The sequence below is a fragment of the Amblyraja radiata genome, chromosome 12, assembly GCF_010909765.2.
Source record: "Amblyraja radiata isolate CabotCenter1 chromosome 12, sAmbRad1.1.pri, whole genome shotgun sequence".
Classification (NCBI taxonomy): domain Eukaryota; kingdom Metazoa; phylum Chordata; class Chondrichthyes; order Rajiformes; family Rajidae; genus Amblyraja; species Amblyraja radiata.
The window spans coordinates 20,493,811-20,517,536 of record NC_045967.1 but is presented as its reverse complement, the minus strand read 5'-3'; the positions used below and the strand labels follow the sequence as shown (position 1 = coordinate 20,517,536).

The 23,726-nt window shown below is 41.0% G+C and overlaps 2 protein-coding genes and 1 non-coding gene across 13 annotated transcripts in view; all 3 read right to left on the bottom strand.

Moving 5' to 3' along the window:
* The window catches only part of LOC116978989 (rho guanine nucleotide exchange factor 6-like), an 84,031-nt gene extending 82,679 nt beyond the window's left edge, over positions 1–1,352 (bottom strand). For 2 of the 3 annotated variants that reach the window (XM_033030334.1, XM_033030333.1), the window contains exon 1: positions 1,102–1,266. In XM_033030334.1, the coding sequence (XP_032886225.1) occupies positions 1,102–1,266 (165 nt within the window). Of the gene's footprint in view, positions 1–1,101 lie in introns of all 3 variants that reach the window. The other variant, XM_033030332.1, reaches the window with a different exon arrangement.
* A 1,629-nt stretch (positions 1,353–2,981) lies between these two features.
* rbmx (RNA binding motif protein X-linked) lies at positions 2,982–18,796 on the bottom strand. 9 transcript variants are annotated; one of them, XM_033030323.1, is made up of 11 exons: positions 18,660–18,796; positions 15,533–15,653; positions 12,774–12,880; positions 11,638–11,800; positions 10,761–10,921; positions 9,053–9,216; positions 7,810–7,938; positions 7,629–7,720; positions 5,447–7,042; positions 5,232–5,326; positions 2,984–4,612 (listed from the first exon to the last, which is right to left on the bottom strand). In XM_033030323.1, the coding sequence occupies exons 2-9, from the start codon at positions 15,639–15,641 to the stop codon at positions 6,735–6,737; spliced, it is 1,233 nt and encodes a 410-aa protein (XP_032886214.1). In that variant the 5' UTR covers positions 15,642–15,653; positions 18,660–18,796; the 3' UTR covers positions 2,984–4,612; positions 5,232–5,326; positions 5,447–6,734. The 9 variants fall into 9 exon arrangements, with proteins under 9 accessions (XP_032886221.1, XP_032886222.1, XP_032886214.1 ...); XM_033030330.1 differs by lacking the exon at positions 5,447–7,042 and having other exon boundaries at positions 2,982–4,612; XM_033030331.1 differs by lacking the exon at positions 5,447–7,042 and having other exon boundaries at positions 2,982–4,612; positions 9,053–9,164; positions 10,793–10,921.
* On the bottom strand, positions 8,508–8,576 carry LOC116979448. The gene has a single exon (XR_004413731.1). It is a non-coding gene; the product is annotated as a small nucleolar RNA SNORD61 (small nucleolar RNA).
* Positions 18,797–23,726: the final 4,930 nt, after the last annotated feature.

Genomic DNA, 23,726 nt, shown 5'->3' with positions numbered 1-23,726 from the left:
GCCCCTCCCATAGTACAGCACACCCTCAGTACCCTCCTTCAGTACAGCCCTCTCGCAGTGTTGCGCTCCCTCAGTATCACCCCTGCACAGTGCATGGTAGAAGGATGTGGAAGGAGTTGAGAAAAAGTCATTTTCAGCAGTCGTCTGAGTGTGGAAAAGGGGAGCCTCTACACATGCAAAACATACATGCAAAGCAAGCCCTGAGGAGCCAGACCAAGAGCTAGGAGTGTGAATAAAGTACTTCTGCTTTGTCCGCAACAATATAATCTAACACCACTGAGCTACTTTTCAGATCCCGCCTGCAAGTCATTTTTTCATCACAGTTCAGCCTGGTTTACCTATACAACCAAAACTTCAGACAACAGATTACTCCAGCAAGCAGTTGATGCAGGTATACTAGACCTCTCCTGGAAAAGAGGTAGAGGTGGTGATGGTTGAAGGAGGGATTTCCAGGATCAGGGCACTGGCAGTAGAAGATACAACAGCTTGTGATGAAGGGACAGAAATTAGGAATGTGTAAGAGGGCGGACATGCAGTATGGATATGTGAGGGTTGTATACATGGAAGGGATTCCAGAGATAGGAAAAAGTAGAAGCAATGGAAGGATTGGATGCAAGGAATAGATGTTAAACTTGCCAAAGTTTGAACTGAAGATCAAAAGAGCACAGGAGGTGATGGGTGAATGGGAAAAGGAACCAGGCAAATGTGATCCAATAAGCCTAGTTAAGAAGCAGCAGGCCAACGGGCCAAGTCTCAACAAGAACACAAGGAGAGAGGGATGCCCTTCAGGCCCTCATGTCTGTGCTGTTATACCTTAAGATCATGACTGGTCTTTGACAATCAGTATACTCAGCATGATTTAAGCTTTCATCACTGTCATATACTTAACCATATCTCAGAGAGGCCTCATGCTCACAGCTAAATAAATCTACAGGGCAATATTTACATTCGTGCATTGTTGGAACATGTTCTGCTGATTTGAGTAAAAAATTAGATGTCAGATATGCATTACCTCTAATGCATGAAGTTGTGGCTTCATGTCCCAGGCACTCACCCTGCACCCTCCCCACCAGCTCCCTCCCTCCCCAAACCCCGCCTCACCTTGTCCAGGGAGCCGGGCGCCAGGCGCTCTAGCAGCCGGCACAGCACCAGCCCGTCCCGCAGCGCGCTCTGCAGGAAGCCCTCGGGGTCGGACGGCGTTTTCTTCGGGGACTCCAGCACCCCGAGCGCGATTAGCCAGGTCACGTTCTGCTCGGCGGGAGTCATCGCGGGCCGGGGCTGAGGCAGGGGAGCGGAGCCGAGCGCGGGACTAGGAGCCGCCTTCGGGTGCGGGACTGGGAGCCGCCTTCGGGCGCGTCCACATCCGCGGAGCCGAGCGGTGAATCCGCCCTCGCTTCCGCCTCAGTGCTGGAGCGGCGGCAGCGTCAAACTCGCTCCATCTCCCCCTACACTCGCTCCCTGCCCTCTCCTCCCTTTCCCCATTCCCTCCTTCTCCAACCCGCATCCTCTTACATGCTCGCCAAATATTGGTGAGACACGCACTTGGAACATGCCGCCATCAAACTAGTAAGTATCCAGAACTGGAGGGCCTAAGGTATAGAAAGAGGTTGGTTTGCTGGGATTTCATTTTATGGAGCGCAGGAGGCAGAGGAATGCTCTTATCGATGTGTATACAACTATATCAATCGATAAGACGAATGAAGAGTTCCTTTCCGAGGTCTGAGAAAGAACGATTTGAGGGCACAGCTTCAAGACGAGACGATTAAATATAAATCCGAGGGCCAACCTTTTCACACAAGGATAGTGGGTATATAGAACGAGCTATCAGAAGAATTGATGCAGGTAAAATAACATTTAAAACAGTGTAAGCGTGCATTGTCACATGCATGGCTCAGAAACTGTCATTAATTTATTGTTTTATTATGACTCACGAGTACAATTTAGACTAGAACTGGAATTTGTTCTCATTTATGCAAATATTGGTGATGGACTCCAGCAAAGGCATTTATTTAAGGCACTGTTCTTGACAATACAGCTGTAAAATTTAATATCCGTCACCACAAAATTGGAAAAATAGATTCCTTAAAGGTCCAGGTTAGCTTGTGGGAAAATGTTTAGACTGTGCAGAAGAGGGGGACAAGATGTAGGATCAGCAAGCTCAAAACAAATGACAAAGCAAGATCAAAGTCAGCATGTTCTTATGTCCTTGTTTCTTGTGCATTTCCACTGTAATTTATTTGAATCAACACTTGAGGAAATAATAAAATGGCACATTACATCTTGATTTAGGGTCAACTCCAAATGATCAAACAACCAACATCCCATTAACACAAGATGTTTGTAAGCAGCAACAATTTTTTCATATCCTCAGTTCCAGGACCATTCAAGCACAAGGCATTCAATCCATTTACGGTGGTTACATCCAGCCACTTGGCTCCCACAGCAGTGCTTCTTTTTGTGCACTACCCTGCTTCCTGAAGCTATTCTCGATAATCAATATTGCAATTAGTTTTCACACTGACCTGTGTTAGGAATGCACAGCAGTTGATGTAATGCAACCCAGTGTTTTGGTCTCTTGCAATGATTTATATTTAATCCCGGTCTGCCAAATGTCTTAGTGCAATTCTGCTTCATCTATAAAAGGCAACATAATTCTTTCCCAAGTTTAATTTTTCAATTACAGGTTTGTGCCAGTCACAGCCTCCTCTTTGAAGAGGAGCTGACCTACAAAGTCCAGATTTGATGGCAACATGATACATGTTGGATAGAAGCCAGCAATTATGAAGTGAATAGAACTCATCTACTAGTGTGCAAGGAAGCATCAGCACACCTTTCCAAATTCTAAGCACCGCTACTTAGGTCCATTACAGACAACCCTCCACACCACCAAAGAATTTACGCTGCATAAAGAGTGCAGGTCAGAATAAATGATGGCATCTAAATTGACCCATTTGTTCCCACAAGACAATGAGCCATAACAAAATAATTAAATGAGATTTATTGCAAAGTTGAAACTATGAAAAATGTACAATTTCTGAACATTCTAATGTGCATGTAACATTGTATACATCTCAGAAAGGTTCAATCACTCAGTTGTTCCAGTGCAATACCAAATGAATTGTCATTTCAAATTGATTAGATAAAATCCACAAACTAACTTACAACAATTGAATTTTTACTGCTTGGATAAGGTGTCAATTTTAATACAGTACTTGGAAGTTTTAATTGTGCAAAATGAGGCTCAAGTATGAGTAGGAAGATAGCCCAGGTGCAGGCCATTCGGTTTGTCATCAACATGGGCCCTTTAGTTTTGCATGATGCAAGCGCCCTTCAAACAGGTTCTGCGGTTCAATAAGAATCTTAATGCCAATTCTCCCCATACCCTCAGAAGTTTTTGTGATCATTTCCTTAAATATATTCAGCAAATAGCTTAGCCTTCACCACTTTGTAGTAAATAATTCTACAGGCTGTCATCTGAGAGTGTCAATGTCAGACAAAGTTCTTAGCCAGACAGACCTCTGGACTTCAAACTAGGACAAACATCCTCCCTATATCTGGTCTGTCTACTTCTTTCAGGTTAAATGAGATCTCCTCCAATTATACAAAATGCTCGTGAAAATGGACCCACCACACCTTACACAACAGTCCTGTTATCTGAGAACCCAGAAATTCCATAAGTCCAATACTACACAATGTGTGGTCTCAAAAACATCCTTGCGCTCTATTCAAAGCATATTTCAAACCACCTGCTTTAATGCTCATTAAATCTATTATTAGAGATTACTTTTAGTGATTGGAGTAAAGACAACTCGCACATTAGCATTTCCTTTTTAATTACTATACCCACATTGTGCTAGGTCATCTGCATTGGCCCTACATAATTCCATTTAATCCTACCTAGTTTCACATCAATGGTAATTGTAAAACACAATGCATTTGGGAAAACTAAATTTAGTTTCAAGTCAGTGTTCACGTCTTAAGAAAAATGTTTTCCCTTCATTGCCTGTTGGTACTGAAGTGCTGGATTAAGAGCAGTCATACATTCTACCCTGCCAGTCTAACCTGTGTTCTAATTGTGAAAATTACTTTCAGATCTTAGTCGAGCAAACTGAAACTCTCTCCATCAGACCTATTAATATATTTAAATGTGATCATCTCTACTCCAACATCTACTGTACCTTTCCCCTTCGAGTAATTTTAAGGAAATAAAAGTTTATTGGATTGATCTTGCCATGAGCTGCAGCAGACCAATAGCTCGGCAAAAAGGGTCAATTATAATTAGTCAGAAATAGTTTGTAATAATGGGCGAATTGTTAATGATAACTGAGAAGGACAGGTTAACAGTAGACAATCTTAAATTATAGACTGCCTTTAATTTCTCCCAGTTTTTCCGCCAGAGGTTCAAACATTACTACAAAAAATCCAAATGCACTTCAGAAACACATGGTTGAATACAGCTCTAACCACCCTCTGTTCTCAGTAGTGCCATAAAGAATGTCTTGTTGGTCATGTAATAGTCTTGTGGAGTTCAAGCTCTCTTCAACAATCCACACAATGCTGCTCCAGCACTTTTGAATTTTCAATGGTGTCATTTAAATCCAGATTTCTCGATCTGAAAGAAAGTAGCAGTTACTTATTAAACGTAACATTAATTATGAAGAGACTTGTAGAGCATAAACATCTGCCTTTCCATGACTTTTGTGGAAGCACATTTCCACAATCCCAAGATCTTTACTTTTGATAATCCTGCTGGAAAAATAACTGAGTTGGAAACTCTCAAGCGCCCAACCTGATCAAAAACCTGGTGCACGTCGCAGACCAGCATCCCCCTTCCAGTCAACACCATTGATACTTTAAACTATCTTGAGAAAGAAGCCAATATAATCAACTCACATCCCATTCATTCCCTCTCTCATTGGGCAGTAGATACAAGACTAAAAGCAACTTAAACACCACTATTATATCTGCCTCCACCACCACCCCAGAAACCACCTCTTTTTGTAAATAAAAACTTGCCCCCTGGGTGCAACGGTTCTACCAATGTTTACCATAATTTTATAAACTTCTAAAACACCCTCATGTCTCACACTACACAACATAATGATTCCAGCATCCACTACCTCCATCTCTCTCCAACACCGGATCTAGTTCTACAATAGCTATACAAAATAACGTGCGTATGAATGTGCAAAGTAAATCACACAAAACTACAACTACATATTATGGCATACCTGGGTAAATAGTCCTCAACCAGCTCAGGAAATCAATCAGCTTACAGGTGGACACCTCCGCATCAGTTTTCAAAACGATTTTCTATATCCTCATCCTGCAAGAAAGAACATGCTGTAGCTTGTACTGTATGAAACCAAACTCAATACTTGTGCTTTACAATTCAGTTAGTTACTACTAAAAATATGGGTTTAAAATCATTCAAATCACAATTTACTTTTTCCATTGGCCTTCCAGTCAATCCACTGATGCTGCTGAGGATTCAACAGTTGTCCAACGTGGTTCAGAAAAATTGCTTTGCCGGTTTGATTTTGCGTCATGTATAGAATTCCATTTCATTTAACACGAACAGAAGGATGACAATATTTGGTGATCGACAGGCTTCCTTATGTAACCAGGTTTCATTTAGTAGGCAACTTAAAATAGTTTGTTGATAACCTACTTTATTCCATTGTGTTTTAATTCAACATGGAGTTATAATCGGTGAGCCAAGTGCTTCCTTACGTAACCATGGGTTTCATTTAGTAGGTTAACATAAAAAGGTTTGCGTTGCTTACCAGAGTTGCTCTTTTCATGTAAAAATGGCTGATACGGTTGAGAATGTCCTAGATTCAACTGCCTTTCCTAAATCTTCAGCTTTTGAACAGTAATAGGCCTTTGTTGGAGGTTTCTTTGTAAATCTTGATGCCCAATTCTTAAAATCATAGCAAATTCCTTTTAAAGCGAGATACTACACTTGCAGAAAATGAAACTGCTTAAATGACATTTGGGAAATTTTAAGATTTGTATCCACTTTAAGCCAGAACTTAAAAACAAATCACTTTTAAAGATACTCACTGCTGATGATTTGTAATTTTTTTAACCAGCTTGCTTCAGAGTCAGCTGTGACTGGAACTTTTGAGGTTGAATGTTGATCTGTAACTGGAGGAGACTGAAATACAACTGGTATATTTTGAAAATTGCAAGGTTTCATTGGGCAGTTATGAACGGTTCATCGGCATTGCTTGCTGTTAGTTGAATTGAGTTGCCTGGGCACTTTTTTCATCCCATTTTGTAAAGAAAACCAACTAAAATATTTTCTTTTCATTACCCCCCCCGCAACCCACTCCCAGCCCACAAAAGAGTTTGGTTAAACAACATAACATGATTCACTGAAAATGTTCAGTTTTTATTTCACAATAGCACTGGTGCAACAAAGCAAGATCTAGTTCTATATATCCATGTATGTATGGAAAAGCCACAGACAGCAGCACCAATATAACATTAACTTTTTTTTAATGTTTAACCAGTCTCTGCACCATTCCCACTAGAAAGTACAAACTGACTTTTTTTTATAAAAAAACAAAAACTAACAATAAACAGCAAACCAAATTAAAATTTCAAATTCCTCTTGCATGGAAAGCACTTGACAGTCCTTTCACCTCAAATTGTTTGTTGTGTTTCAGTAAGGAAAAAACAGCACTAAGAGGAAGGGCTTTTTGGTCCAAGTTATATCAAGTTCAGTTTTAGTATCTGCTTCGGCCACTGCCCCTGTCAGAGCGGTTTCCTCCACGCCCTGATCCACGATTTCCTCCACGGCTTGAGCTGCTGTATGAATCGCGCGGAGGATAGCCTCTTTCCATTGGAAGACCTGGACCTCTATCTTGCCTACCAACACGATCATTTCGGCTACTTGAGTAAGTTTCACTTCTGCTGTAGTTATCTCGGCCTCCACCATATCCATCCCGAGAGCTGTTGCTGTAGTCATCGTAACGGCCACCTCCACTGTAAGATGGTGGCGGCCCTCGTGCAGGTGGAGCGCCTCGTGAGTTACCTGCAGGGTCAATGGTCAGGTCATATGGAAACATTTGAAATATTCCTTACATTTTATAAGATTTACTCACTTACTGCAGCTTTGTTGAAATTTGCATTTTTAAATACTTGTTTGCACTTGCAGCATTTGAAAAGATGTAGCATTGAAATGCTCCCATCATTGGGGATCAACTGAGGAAAGTAATGAAGTTTTTAATGCAAGACTTAACTCTTTTGGTAGTGTCTCACATTGTCATCCTTCCAGCAACAGATGGGGAGTTTATGCAGAAATATTTCCAGCCTTTAGGTTTAGGTATGCACATGTAACTGATTTTATTTGATTACAAGTTGAATATATACTTTCTTAAATGACTAGGCCTTTTGTTTGACGGATATTGCTCATCAGCAAGTTTGTGCTCTTTTTTGAAGTTCTTTTGTTTTGCTGTGGATTTCAACTGGGTTTTATCACTGTAGAAATAAATTGCTTGAAATTCAAAAGACATATGCATGACATAGAAACCCTCAAGTTAGAAAATGTATCCCCTTAACCAAAATATAATTAGAATGTCTGCATCAATACAAAAATTCAAAATCAATTGCCATCTTACCATAGCCATCATACGAGTCTCTGTAGGAGCCACCACTTGGACGATCATTATAATAGTCACGTGTTTCACGTCCACCATATCCATCTCGTTCACTGGAATTGAAATTATTCATCATGACTGCAAGACAATCAAGATGCCAACCGAAATGGTGTCACAACAGTGGCACAAAAAACAACCATACCTGTATCCTCTTGATCCATAATCATCACGTCCACCCGAGTGGGAATATTCACGGGAACTATACGATTCCCTTGGTGGTGGACCATAATCTCTTGTCTCTCTAGAGCTTGGATAATCTCTGTTAGAGTAACTGCAATGTAAAAAACAACAACTTGCTAGCATGTAAAACAAATCCATAGGTCTAGTAAAACTAGAGTAGGATGCAGTTAACTTGATCTAACAACTTACTGTAATTTTGCAAAAAAATGAACCAAGTTAAAATGAGTCAAACACACTTGGGATAAAAATTCAAGCCAGGAAACTACAACGTGATAGGTTGAGAATTATGAACTTCAGTATAATTAAAGACATGAACAATCAAATATTCAAGCGAAGTCAAGACAATTATGGCCACATGGATAAGTGTCTAAATGTACAATTTCCAGCAAACCTAAATTGGCTACACGCCAGATTCATTAACTCTTCTCTTTCAGTTTAACTATATGCAGAACAATGATTGTTAGACAAGAATCCTCTTATCAAGGTTTTACCACCTAATAACCTATGCAGGACCACTTTAGTCTTGTGAACCATTAGCTTCGATAAACTATTCCCACTGCTGAACTTGTGTGCTGGAAGTTGTGAACATCCATCATACATGGAATTCAATATCTTCTTGGAAAAGCCTGAGAGATGAAACCCATAAATGAAACTGCTACAAAGCTCAGAACTTCTTAGAGGACATGTGGTATCATCATTTATGATCAGTGCTACAGAAGTCATCATTGCTTAAGAGTTACACAAACCAGCAGCTATTTCAATCAAATGACACAAATCATCATAGTAACCTGTAACCCCATCCTAACCTAGAAAGGACTACCTCCACAACTACATAGGCAATGTATTACATATTCAGCTATTCAGTTGAAGGTTTTCTTCATAACCACTTGGATTTTGTGATATTCTACTCTTGCCTAGTTTTTAAACTCCTCTGCCAATGGAAACAGTTTCTATCTATGCTATACTTTAGGAGATTAAATGCTGTATCACATTTCAATTTATGGAGGCAGAGAACAAAGTTCCTCATTAGCCATATAACACAAGTTCTGCATCCAGAGCTTTCATATCTTGACAAAAGGAAAATTGTGGTTCCACTATCATCTTAAAGATCCTCAACTGCGTTTTGCCCCTCAATCATCCTACTAAAATGCATCCGTAATAATAGCTTACAGATATTCACTTCCCCACAACAAAAAATGTTATACTTGTCTCTGTAGTAGTAATCCTCTCTGGGAATATAATCATCCCTTCTTGATGGCACCATCTCTCTGCGGGATGGAGGTGATGGATAACTGTCCCTTTCACGCGAGGGAGGTCCTAGGAATAAAAAGCAGTCACCCACATTTTCGACATTGAATAAAGCATAAAATTGTGCAAATTTAAAGAAGTTGGGGGTTTATCATTACCTAACTTTATGTATTACTACTGGGCAGTGCATATTAAGAACATAATGTACTGGCTGGATAGTTCCACTCCAGTTGGAGTGGATAAGAATGGAGAAAGAGGAGTGCTATCCGCACGATATAGGAACGATCCTGCTCTCACCGATAAAATTGTATAGTATAATATATAAGAAGAACCCAATTATTCACAATATAATAAGAATTTGGAAACAAATAAAAGTATCCTTGAAATTAAATAATTTATCAGTACTAACCCCACTATTGAACAACCCCGATTCAAACCTTCTCTCATCGACAACACATATCAACAATGGGATAGACTGGGGATTACGAAAGTAGGGGATATGTATGAATTGGGCAAACTTATCATTTCAACAATTAAAATTAAAATTTAAATTGAAGGATAATCAATATTTTAAATATATACAGGTATGTGACTTTATGAAGAAATATACACATAGATTTCAAACTATATTTTTAGACCTTTTAGAAGAAGCAATGAATAGTAAGGCTGATTCACAAAAATTAATATCATACTTTTATAATAATATATTATATAGATAATCACCCTCAACAGAAGCACTAAGGGAAGATTGGGAACATGAGCTAATGATAAAGATCTCGAAGGATAGATGGGAAAAGTATTTGATGAATACACATAACTGTTCTATTAATGCAAGACAATTTAATTCAGTTCAAATTATTACATAGACTATATTATTCAAAAACGAGGTTGAATAAATTTTATCCAAACGTCTCTCCCAGATGCGATAAATGTTTGTTTCAAAACGCTAATATAACACATTCATTTGTAGGATGTACAAAGTTGAATAAATTTTGGAGTGATATATTTACAAAGCTCTTCAAGTCAAGAATAGAACCCAAAATGGAATGGATTATATTTGGAATAATAGGAGAAGATACCAATTTAAATAAAGACCAAAATGTTTTTTTTAATTATGGGTTAATAATTGGAAAGAAATTGATAATTTTGGAAAAATACAACCACACCAACTGTTAAAATGTGGATTAGGAATATGATGGACATAGCACGCCTTAAGAAATGAGACTCCGACTAATAGATAAATATGACCAATTCTTAAGGAGTTGGTCTCCTTTCATCGACTTTTTGGAATCATGTGATGCAGCGGTACCATAAGGATTGCTGATTTCAGTTCATGACGTGGATAGATCTACATCTCCGAATACAGATTTGAAAAATTCTCTTTTAAGGGGCCTTCTCTTCTATTTCTACTTTCCACTTTTTATTTTTTATATACACACTTCACGTTTTTCTACTCTCTACCATCTATTTTTCCACTTTTTCCCCTTTCTATTGTTTTCTTTTTCTTGTCTTGCTTACTTCCTTCTCATAACATAACACTAGAGGTTGTACATAGAATGGATTACGGTATGACATAGTTGGCACCTAAAATTAGGTTCCACTGTACTGTTTTAACTTCTAATAAAATAAACAAATTAAAAAGAAAAAAAGGAATAAAGCATAAAACCATTTTTCACTTAAATCAATTGTGTTTTTACCTCTTGATCCACTTCCTCTTCCACTCATACTCCCAGTTCTCATTGGCCCAGAAGGAAAAGGCCTTTTAGGTGGGGGTCCGTTTGCACGTCCTGGGGGACCCCTTTTCAATGGTGGTCCTCTGGAGGTGACTAAAAAAACAAATACTTATGACTATTGGATTATACAAATTGGACTGTATTCATTCTAGGTTTGTGGTGTCAAATGTAGGTGATATTGTTGTTCAATGCAGCATGCCTAATCATATCTTATTTCAGAAAATATCATGGAGCTACAAAATAATTTTCATTTTCAAGTTGGTTTAATATTTAAAAACCACATAATGAAGACAAAATATTCAGCATTACACATTTAAAGTCTTAAATCCGCTGCCATATTTCAAAAACAAAACCTGCATGGGTGGAGATATGCTGAAGCATTGGATACAGCAATGAGAATGAAAGGCCATACACCCAAAGTATTGTTTTCCTGTACACAGGTGATGCCTGAACTGCTGAGTCTCTCCCGCATTTTTGATTTAAAACTGTTACAGATTTAGAAAATATGACCTGGGTATATCAACAAGCATCAAGATATCAGATTGTTTAGGATTATGTGCACAAATTTAGAAATCAATATAAACTACCCAAATTTAAGTTCTACAAGACCGGGAGTGCGAACTTGGTATTATTTGTGTTTATCTTCACTCACCAAGTACAATTGAAGTCATCTATCAATCCAGAAATCTTATTTCTGACAGAATCGCTCTGAAATTTGGCTTCTTGCAACTGTCCAGGCAAAAGTCCAATGAATTTGCCAGTTTACTCTTGAAAAGGTAGATTTTGACAACTTGCTTTCAGCCATTTACCTTTTTGAGGTGGGCCTCTCATTCCTCCACTACCTCCTCTTCCACCTCGAATCCCCCTAGGAGGACCACGGCTTCTTGGGGGTGGGGGTGGTCCACGTCGTCCACTATGTTCAAATGCTGGTTTAGTAGCTTGCTCTACTTTAATAGGTTTTCCATCCAAAGACTTTAAAAAAAATCGAAAGGGAGTAATAAAAATGTTTATAGTGCACTTAAAAGGAGTGGATTCAATTTACAGGGCATTTCAAGGGAATACGGTCATTTGTGAGACACAACCCACAAATTATGTTGAAGTCCCAAGTAAATCCATTATTTTTTGCTTTGGAACTTTAAAGGTTTTAATAGTCACGTGTGTCAAAGTTTTTAATGGGATCTGTGACTGTTTTTAAACCACAACTGTAATTTGCAGTACAGAACCAGAATGTTACTAAACAGCAAATTGTCAGACTGCACATTCTTGTTCCAAATGCAAGATAATATTGAGACCCTCTCTGCAAACTAGTTTTCTTTTTACAGAATATGGATTTGTAAGTTTATGGGAAAAATTCATTTCCAGAACACGATCTTCAAGTTTAATGATTTATGGCATATGAAACTTGTTTTGCGAATAGCTTGTTAGTTGAATCACATAAACAACTTTGGGTGGGTGTTGAAATTAAAAAATTAAAAAAACAAAACAATTTTGATCGTTATGATCTATCTCTAATTGGATCAAATTTGGTATTGGTGTATTATTGCCAAGTGTACCCAAATATCAAAACATTATTGTGTAATTCTTTAAGTATCCTTAAATCCACAAATAGGAAATATCCTGGTACAATTAGAAAATTTGGTGGCACAGCATATGGCTGTAGAAGCCAACAGCTATTTCAATAAGTTATTGCAACCAAGTAGTAGAGTCTCACCAACTGAAAGCATCATTCCTTCCAAGTGTGAGATTTATTGTGACAGGCATGGAACTTGTGAGCAAAATATTTAAGGTAAAGCAGCACAAACAAAAAGTCACATTCAATACTGCAAACTTCAGGTTCCTCATTACTTCCCCTGATATTTGAACAAACTGTTTGCAGCTTGTTGACATGTATTACTCCATGGTACGTACAACCATTGTAGCAACACATTTGATTTTAAAACCTCACCTTTCCATTCATATCCCTGGCTGCATCCCTCGCATCCCCTGGACTTTCGAAAGTAATAAAAGCAAAACCTCTTGACTTGTTTGTTTCCCGATCTTTCATCAGTAGAACTAAAAGGAAAATAGTCAGTTATTGATCAATTTTAACTTAAGCAGATCAATGCAAACTCCTATGATGCGCAGTCCCCAATCTTTCATGGCTGATCCCTTGTCTCACAATTTCACTCAGCCCCTATATACCATTGATCCATTTTTTTTAATAAAGCGCAATGAGCAGCCACTGAGTCAGAGGAGCACAAATTTATATACAACTTTATTCAACAATTTGTCATCTTAGTGCAAAATACTAGGGACTCGGGTTCAATTCCGACTACGGATGCTGACTGTACGGAGTTTGTACATTCTCACCGTGACCTGCATGGGTTTTCTCGGAAACCTTCGCTATCCTCCCACTCTCAAAAGACCAATAGGTTTGTGGGTTAATGGCTTGGTGTAAATATAAAATTATCCCATGTGCGTGTAGGGGCAATAGTGTTCATGGATTGCTGGTCACTGCACCCGTTTCCACGCTGTATCTTTAAAACTAAATCAAACTAATGAATATGTTGAGGCCAAGGCAAATGGATTTTCTAGATAAAAAGCAAACTGGCAAATAATCCTGTTAAAAGTATCAGTTTAGAAATTGTATCCAGATAACATTGGCTTGTCTTATTACAGACAGTGAGATACAACATTCATAATTTTCCCCATCAAACAGCATTGTACACCATAATGCGATGCGACAAAGCTGGACAGTAGTGAAAGTTGTGGAGACACTTCAGGCAACAATCATGCCACACAAAAGGCAAACATTACGCGAGAAATTTAAGACACCCATCCTGGACTAAAAAAAAGAAAAAAGAGAATGTTTTAAAATGTCAATGTACACGGACATGTAAATGTTAAGGACAGGATAGTACACTAGATTTATTCCTGGGCAAGGGATAGAAAAATTACCTAGAGGAACAATTGAACACAATCGTAAAATATGGCCTGAATGGCCTAATGAGAAGTAATTTCTTATACTAAATCATTGGAATTTTCTATTCCAGATACTTGTGCACTGCGTAGATCAGTTTTGGAGATTAACAGATCGAGATATTAAAATAATGAAGCAGTATTGGTTGAGTGTTCATTAAGGCACGTGATAGGAGCAGAATTGGGCCATTCGACAAGTCTACTACACCATTCAATCATGTCTGATCTTTCCCCCTTAACCCGACGCCCATACTAATCAAGAATCTATTTATCTCTGCCGTAAAAATATCCATTGGCTTGGCCTCCAGTCTTCTGTGGAAATGAATTCCACAGATTCACCAACCTCTGACGAAAGATATTTCTCCTCATCACCTTCCAAAAGGAACGTTCTTTAATTCTGAGTGGTAAATAATGTTGGGGTTAAAGTTCAGCTGTGACCCAATTACTGGCTGAGTAAGTGCAAGGGACAGACTGGGCGATCTCACCCCCTAACCTGACTGACGGGAGACATTGTTCATCCTTTAGACAATTCATTTCCACATTTTGCAATCCATGATAGTAGCAAGTAGCAATGTTACAAAATTTTGAGATTTAAAAAATCAAGTCTGTAATTTATCCCACCAGATAAAGCATAAAAAGAAGTTTAATTTGACACCTAATTCACTTTCATATCTCAAGTATTTAAAATGTTTTGGCCATTTTCATACTCGGAAATTAGCATCTTGTTCCCTATTGGTTTTCTATGGACGTAACAAAAAAGCTGTGATCGTGGACAGTCAAAAGCCCATAACTTTCTTCAAAATTAAGAGAACTGAATGAAATTTTCAGTTATCATAGATTGAACCATTCTGAAACAAATATAAAATAATCTTACTTGGATGACCTGAAATTAAAGCATATAATTAGTTAGTTACCCAAATGTAGCTAATTTCAAACTTCAATTACTAGATCTAAACATCTATCCATTTCTTAATAAATGATTAACATTTTTAAATAGCCTAAGTGTGCAAATAATATTCATAAATAATTCACATGATTTTTAAATCTCATTTACATTAATTTATAGGCCAAATGGAAGGAATTTAGTGTTCAATTGCTGTAAATTAAAGTCCATTTTAAATCAGCTTTCTAGTGGGATCCTGTGAACGCGCTGGTTTAGAACGTTCACATTGCGGTAGATTTGTGCCCTCAAATGCCCAGAAAAATACTGCGGGATATAATGGGCCCAAAATGAGCTGCTCGCAATATTAAACTTTGTATAAAGGGATCTTAAGAAGCCCTTTTTAATGTAAAAATAAGCTACATACCTTCTGTGGTTTGCTCTATGGGACCCTGACAGCTGTCGGTGGTCGCGGGTTTAGAGATTGATTTTTAAACTACTATAACTATTATCCAAGGCCTTTAAAACTAATAATAGCTTTTGCGACGGGGTCTTCCAGCGATTTTTCGTTAATAATTAACAAGGCTGAACATCTTCGATTTGAACAGTCTAGAGAAAATCGCGTTTTAAACCCGCCCCCCTCTAAACGGCGCCAAAATCGCGCACACCCGCAGCGACAGATTTTCAGCGACGCTTCAGGTAGGCTTTGCAACTTACCTATAGCAAGCCTGCAAATGTAACTAAGTCATAACTAAGCCACATCCATTGTCCACAATTTCTGAAACCATACTTGATATAATCCAAAACGTGCCAAAGCACATTACAGCGAGGGCAATGTAATTTTGAACTGAATTTTTAATATATACCTTCGACTATCCTTCCATATTTGCCAAACACTGCTTCAAGTGCTTTTTCATTCGTTTCAGTATTAAGACCGCCAATGAAGAGTTTTCCAGGACGATCTGCTTCCACCATCTCGACAGTCACCTATAGAAGTATACATTTAATTTAGTAATCTTTAAACAATGTTTTGCTCAATCAATTACCACATGTGAACATTAACAAAGACAGTCAATGTCACTTACTTAAGACAGTTACTTACTTTATTGTCAGTTAATCACATAGAATAAACCCCATAACCATGGTCTAGTCACTAAAAATCTAAGTGAAAGTGAAGCTCATCAAATGTCACCTCTACAGAAACTTGGCTATAAATGCTGAACTTCAAACTCCTAGGTTTTCCTTCTAAAACTCATAGGTTTCCAATGTGATCTGCCCAGCTATTGTCAAGGTGCTTCTTTTTGGTGTGATAATAATCAAAACGAATGTATTTCCCCAATAGTATTCACAAACTTGTGGAGGACATAAGTCAAAACATGGCAGAGTATTTCAGGTTCAAATACTGATCAATAGGGAGGTTTCACGGCAGTCGGGTCACGACCCATACTGTTGCTACGCTACTCCAAATGGAGTACACACCATAGAAACATAGAAATTAGGTGCAGGAGTAGGCCATTCGGCCCTTCGAGCCTGCACCGCCATTCAATATGATCATGGCTGATCATCCAACTCAGTATCCCGTACCTGCCTTCTCTCCATACCCTCTGATCCCCTTAGCCACCAGGGCGACATCTAACTCCCTCTTAAATATAGCCAATGAACTGGCCTCGACTACCCTCTGTGGCAGGGAGTTCCAGAGATTCACCACTCTGTGTGAAAAAAGTTCTTCTCATCTCGGTTTTAAAGGATTTCCCCCTTATCCTTAAGCTGTGACCCCTTGTCCTGGACTTCCCCAACATCGGGAGCAATCTTCCTGCATCTAGCCTGTCCAACCCCTTAAGAATTTTGTAAGTTTCTATAAGATCCCCTCTCAATCTCCTAAATTCTAGAGAGTATAAACCAAGTCTATCCAGTCTTTCTTCATAAGACAGTCCTGACATCCCAGGAATCAGTCTGGTGAACCTTCTCTGCACTCCCTCTATGGCAATAATGTCCTTCCTCAGATTTGGAGACCAAAACTGTACGCAATACTCCAGGTGTGGTCTCACCAAGACCCTGTACAACTGCAGTAGAACCTCCCTGCTCCTATACTCAAATCCTTTGCTATGAAAGCTAACCATGTACTGCAGGTAGGCACTTACCATTGTTTCCAGCGTAGCGGGCCCATTAAAATCCGCTGAAATTGTCAATATTTGCGCTGCAAATAATTATGGAAATCGGGATAAGCGTGCGAGACATTTAGCCTACTTCAGAATTCCAAAAGTGAGGAGAAATGACGATAGATAGAAGCGAGAGCTGAAGGGACAACAACAGCCAGAGTGCTTAGCAAACATTGGCTGTTTGCTCACAGCATTTCATCAACTAAGGCATTATTTGTGTTTTTTATTGATTCCTTTGGCACCTAAAAGGTTTCAGAAGTGATAAATCTGGCTGTAAATTTTTTTTTAATCGCCCATGGTTCTCAAGTGGGTTTTTACATACAAAATGAAAACACATCTGAAGAAAAATTTACAGCCAGATCTATCACTTCTGAGACTTTTTAGATACCAACACAAATAATGCCAATGCAGTGAGCAAACGCAATAATTCCCAATATTTTCATTGTGTTCGCCAAGCACTGTAGCTGCTGTTCTCCCTTCAGCTCTCACTTCTCTTTACCTTCATTTCGCTTCACTTTTGGAATTCTAAAGTTTGGTACATGTCTCTCACACTTACCCCGACTTCCACAATTTGTTTCAGCGCAAAAATTCAACATTTTGGCGGTTTTTAACAGGTATGAAAGTACGCATTTCTTGCATTATTAACATATACCGGATGTTACGGATGTCCTCCAGATGGATTGAGCGGCTCCGTGCGTCAAGCCCTATGACCCAGTGACCTTGCGTGCAACCCCCCTATACAAAACCCCTAAATAACATCACCAAATCCTCAGGGGGAAAAAAACTAGTCCTCTACTGATGGAATCTTCTTAAACAAAGTCGCTCTACTATTCATGTTCCATAACCACAAAAACAGAGGCCATTAAAGAAGTTTTCAACCCCTGGCTGTATTGTTTCCAGCACTTGTGGTTTGGTCTATAGGTTTTGGCTCTTTTGCTAATGGGAAAGGAAGCACGGAGCGTTAGGTGCCATCGCACGACTGTGATTGTCACTCAGGAGAAGCCAAACATTCACTCCACTGTCTACTCGCGATTTACAAGATCCTGCCAAAGCCAATGTTGACAGCACACACAACACCCTATTATGGGCACAATTTGATGTCATATCAATGAGCAAAAGGACAGGTGCACGCGGGGTAGAGGGTGATGTTAATTCCTGGCTGCTTGGATTGATGTAGATCAGATTCTCTACAGCTTCTCTGCTGCCCATCCCCCCAGCAAACAAAGCAGCCCAGGGGACGGCCACGGGGCAGCGCAGATGCTCAGGAGGCCGCATCCAGATAGCACACCAAGACCGTTCTTCAGCAATGCAGCGAGCACGCCACAAGTGAGCTGCGTCCCGTTCCAGGCCTGGCAGCACACTGGGCAGCGGGAGGCGTCGGCCCACTGGCCCAGCGCCAGGGTTACAGAGAGCATCCATTGTTGCCGCAGTCGAGAATATTCGGAGCCCCCCCCACCCCCACCCCCGTGCGGTTAGGCGGTTGGCGGCCGTTGTGAGGCGAGCAGGGGCGCCCCGGGTCACCCCATCCCCTCCCCTCCCGCCTCTCACAAAATGGCGACGCCGCCTCCCTCCCCCATCGGCGACACGCTCGCCGCGACCCGGCTGAGACACGATGCGGCCGGGCGTCGGGATGAGACCGCGGCGGACAAACTGACCGCACACAATACAAGATAACCCATGGGGTAACCACCTCGCCCACCACCCTTCCCTCATAACATGGCGGACACCCTTCCCCCGCCGGGCCGGCCGCCCGCCACCGTCGATTATCGGGGCCCAATCAGGCAATTGGGCGACTGCAATCGACCACCTCTCTTCGTGGATGGCAAACACTCACTGAGTTATCACTACACGACACGCAGGAGCACGGCCGCACAGTAGCAATTCAACCTCCTCCACCCACGCCACAAAAGCAAATGGGCGCCGGCGCCCAGCGTCTCTTTTATAGACCGACCGCGCCGCCAAAGAGAGGCTCCCAGCCCCGTATGGAGAGGGCGTGGCCTGTCCTCAAACACGCGAACTTGGCGCAATGATTGGCGCAGACCGTGTCAATCATATTGTGTCCCGCCCCTTCTCACCCATTGTCAATCAATGTGGGTTGTCCGTGGAGAGCTGAGGAGCTTTTGTAGTAGCTTTCATGGAGAGTGTCCAACTAGCTTCTAGCTGGTATGAGGTTTGTGTGCACAATAGCAGAGACGAGAAATCGGTGATTAATCCGATCTTCCACCTTATTTCCTTCGCTATCCTCAAGTCCCTTAATTAGAATTCGCATCCATGTAGCAATGTTACAAAATGTTGAGATTTAAAAAATCAAGTCCTCAATTTATCCCATCAGATAAAGCATAAAAAGAAGTTTAATTTGACGCCTAATTCACTTTCATATCTTCAGTATTAAAAAAGATATGGCCATTTTCATACTCTGAAATTATCATCTTGTTTTTGCTTTTCCATTGACTTAACTCAAAAGCTGTGATCGAGGACAGTCAAAAGCCCACAACTTTCTTAAAAATTAAGAGAACTGAATGAAATTTTCAGTTATTATTGATTGAACCATTCTGAAACAAATATAAAACAATCTTACTTAGATGACCTGAAATTAAAGCATATAATTAGTTAGTTACCTAATTGTAGCTAATTACAAAATTCAATTACTAGGTGTCATGTGTTACTAGACCTGGGTGTCATGGTACACCAGTCATTGAAAGTAGGCATGCAGGTGCACCAGGCAGTGAAGAAAGCGAATGGCATGTTAGCTTTCATAGCAAAAAGATTTGAGTATAGGAGCAGGGAGGTTCTACTGCAGTTGTACAGGGTCTTGGTGAGACCATACCTGGAGTATTGCGTACAGTTTTGGTCTCCAAATCTGAGGAAAGACATTCTTGCCATAGAGGGAGTACAGAGAAGGTTCACCAGACTGATTCCTGTGATGTCAGGACTTTCATATGAAGAAAGACTGGATAGACTCGGCTTGTACTCGCTAGAATTGAGGGGGGATCTTATAGAAACTTACAAAATTCTTAAGGGGTTGGACAGGCTAGATGCAGGAAGATTGTTCCCGATGTTGGGGAAGTCCAGGACAAGGGGTCACAGTTTAAGGATAAAGGGGAAATCCTTTAAGACCGAGATGAGAAAAACATTTTACACACAGAGAGTGGTGAATCTCTGGAACTCTCTGCCACAGAAGGTAGTTGAGGCCAGTTCACTGGCTATATTTAAGAGGGAGTTAGATGTGACCCTTGTGGCTAAAGGGATCAGGGGGTATGGAGAGAAGGCAGGTACAGGATACTGAGTTGGATGATCAGCCATGATCATATTGAATGGCGGTGCAGGCTCGAAGGGCGAATGGCCTACCCCTGCACCTATTTTCTATGTTTCTAAACATCTATCCATTTCTTAAGAAAAGGTTAACATTTTTAAATAGCCTGTGTCCAAATAACATTCACACAAGAATTCACAATATAACTTGATTTTTAAATCTCATTGTCATGAATTTATAGGTCAAATGGAAGGAATTTAGTGTTTAATTAATGGCCCTTGAAATCATCTTGCGAGTGGGATTTTGTGGAACGCGATCGTTTGGAACGTTGCGGTTTGCGGTGAATTTAAACCCCATATTGGCAGGAAAAACACTGCCAGTTCGTATGGGGCCTAAATCACATTTTCGCAACGTAAAATTTGGATTAAAGTAATCCTAAGATGCAAGTTTATATGTAAAATAAACGGCTTCGCTTTATTTGTCCCGTACGGGAGATCCGTCCCGTTGTCGGCATTGACGGCGTTAGAAGTCGATTTTTATTTTACTCCTGCGATTAAATTATCCAGCGATGTTTTTAAAAAACTTCATAGAACGGATGTCGGAGGGATTTCTCTGCAGCAGCTGAACAGCCTGAGAAAGATCGACTCCGACAGGCAGGAGAAAACAGCATTTTATTCCCGCCCCCCTCAAAGGCGGCAAAGTCATGCACACGGCCACTGGCAGAAGGTAGGTTTTGTAACATACCTAATCAATTACATACCTCAGTTATATTTATTCAGTAGTCTAAGGAAACATCTATCTAAAACAAGGAGCATACATATATCAAACCCAAACGATTACTTCCATCTAAAATGCACTCCAGCCCTTGTGGTCTCACAAGGCGGCAAAGGGGCCCGTGAACGCAGCGTGCTCCCATTCCAGATATACAGGCACAGACGAAAGCCTGAAAGGGGGGTAGGCAGTGCCCTGGGTGGAGCTCTCAGCTGCCTGCTGTCATGACCAACTGGGACAGGCTCAGCAGAAAATTAAGCAAGAGATTCCCCTGACCGACAACCCCCCCCCCCCCCCCCCCCCCCCCCCTCCATCACATGGGGTGCCCAAAGATCATTTGGAGTATTGTGTTCAGATTTGATCACATCGCTCATGGAAAGTTGTCATGAAGATGGAAAGAATGCAGAGATTTATGAGGATGTTGCCAGTACTCGAGAGCCTGAGCTCTAGAGAAAGGCTGGGACTCTATGCTTTGGATTACAGATGCTGAGGGGTGATCTTGTAGAGGTGTATAAAATTACATGGGGAATAGACGGGATGAATGCACTGTTTTACCAAGATTAGAGGAATCAAGAACCAGAGCACATAAAGCCCCTGTCCCACTTGGGCGACCTCCATCACGACCTCTGGCGAGTTTGCCCACGACCCATAGTCACGGCAAGGTCGCCACGAGGTCGTAGGAGGCCTTCGTCACTCTCCTTCATGGTCGAGAGTGGTCTCCGCGTTGTCGAGGCTTCAGCAAGGTTGCGGCATATTTTTCAAGATGTTAAAAATCGATATTTTTTTAGTCGTAGTTCTAGTCGAAGTCGATCGTAGCAGGTCGTGACGCTAGTCGTAGGTAGTCGAAGGTGGTCGAAGGTAGTCGTAGGTAATAGCTCCGGGGTTAAAAAAAAAGGCAGTAGAATAAAAAGGTAATTTAAACAGCAGAAAGTCACCTCTTTCAATCCAAGGCATGTTCATTCATAGCCGGAGAGTTTTTTGGAGAGGAGACTTGTGTTTTAAAGAGGGCACCAAAAAGGCAGCAGTGCAGAGGGAGGGCACAATCCTAAAAAAAACTGCCATGCAGGTGTTGCCCACCCAGGAGGAGAAGTGGCAGGAGGTGATGCCACAGGAGGTGATAGTGCAGGAGGAGGTAGCCCTGCATGAGAGACCCCTGGAGGAGGAGACCAGGGTGGTAGTATATGTCCCCACCACCACCCCATCCTTCACTGCCTCATTTGAAGGCAGCAAAGCAGCCCTTTCCCCTGTGTCTGACACAGCAAATGCCCAATTGGTGGTGAGGGAGGGCTGGAGGAAGGTTATGCCCTACACCTTCACCAGGAGGGGGACCTTGAGGAATGGTTCCAGCAGAATGCCGTCCTGTACGAAAAGGGAAATGAGGAGTATGGGGACAGGGACAAGAATGGCATGCTTGCCATCCACTGCCCCACATGTGTGCTTAAAGTTCCATCTTTTGTCAAAGCCCAGCGCCACTCTCTTCCAGTCATCTGGTGTACTGGGACAGTCCATCACATCATCTCCATTCACCCATTGAGACCTCTTATTGTGCTTCCTCTTCACCCTTGCTCTTCCCCTTCTGCCTTTCTTAAAAGGCTGCTGAAGCAAAAGGGTTACTGCAAACAGCAATAGTTGTATTTTTACTAATATCCTCCAAACTAGATCCTTCCTCGCTTGCATGGTTCAGAATGATTTAAAAAAAAACCTGGGAGGCATTTTTTAGTGAGAAAAAAATGCAGACATGACATCATTTTATCAGGTGATCATTTGAGCTGTAGACACTCATCACTGGTCGTTGTTGGGTTTCGGTGTGGTCCTCTGAGGTGGAAGGGAGTCGTGCTCATTCACGTACCAATTTGCCAGAGACCATGCTCGAGTAAAACGTACATGGTCGAAGCCAGTCTTCAACATAGTCGAAGGAGGTCAATAGAGAATAGGTGCCAAAGCATCCAAGCCACCATTTGCAGTAAGTAGTGCCTTTCAACTTCAAGCCAAAATACCTAAGCCACCATTTGCAGCAAGTAGTGCCTTTCAACTTCAAGCCAAAGCACCCAAGCCACCATTTGCAGTAAGTAGTGCCTTTCAACTTCAAGCAAAGCACCCAAGCCACCATTTACAGTAAGTAGTGCCTTTCAACTTCATGCCACCATTTGCAGTAAGTGGTGCCTTTCAACTTCAAGCCAAATCGCCCGCCACCATTTGCAGTAAGTAGTGCCTTTCAACTTCAAGCAAAGCACCCAAGCCACCATTTGCAGGCAGTGCCTTTTTACTTCAAAAAAAACATATTTTCATTTTCAAACCACATTAAGGGTACTCACAGTTGTGTAGACATTTGTTCAGTGTCATTCAGAGCTCAGAGAGACGTGACCCTTGGCTTCATCCATCTTGCAGAGACTGAGTGAGGCACACCACGTCCTGGTTTTATAGTCCCTCCACCTCCCTCCAGCAGGTGCAGCAGAGAGAATGGTGATTTTTTTAAACTTCAAGCCAAAGCTCCCAAGCCACCATTTGCAGTAAGTAGTGCATTTTGAACTTTAAACCAAAGCTCCCAAGCCACCATTTGCAGTAAATAGTGCATTTCAACTTCAAGCTAAAGCACCCAAGCCACCATTTGCAGTAAGTAGTGCCTTTCAACCTCATGCCACCATTTGCAGTAAGTAGTGCCTTTCAACTTCATGCCACCATTTGCAGTAAGTAATGCCTTTCAACTTCAAGCCAAAGCATCCAAACAACCATTTGCAGGCAGTGCCTTTTTACTTCAAACAAACCATATTTTCATTTTCAAACCACATTAAGGGTACTCACAGTTGTGTAGACATTTGTTCAGTGTTCTTCAGAGCTCAGAGAGACGTGACCCTTGGCTTCATCCATCTTGCAGAG

Excerpts from the sequence above, each read along its gene's own strand:
- rbmx (XM_033030322.1), bottom strand. The coding sequence starts at position 15,641 with ATGGTGGAAGCAGATCGTCCTGGAAAACTCTTCATTGGCGGTCTTAAT. Across the intron at positions 7,721-7,809 it reads TATGGATCAAGAGGATACAG|TGAACGAGATGGATATGGTG; the intron begins GTATGGTTGTTT and ends TTTCAATTCCAG. Across the intron at positions 7,043-7,628 it reads AGACTCGTATGATGGCTATG|GTAACTCACGAGGCGCTCCA; the intron begins GTAAGATGGCAA and ends TTGACCCTGCAG.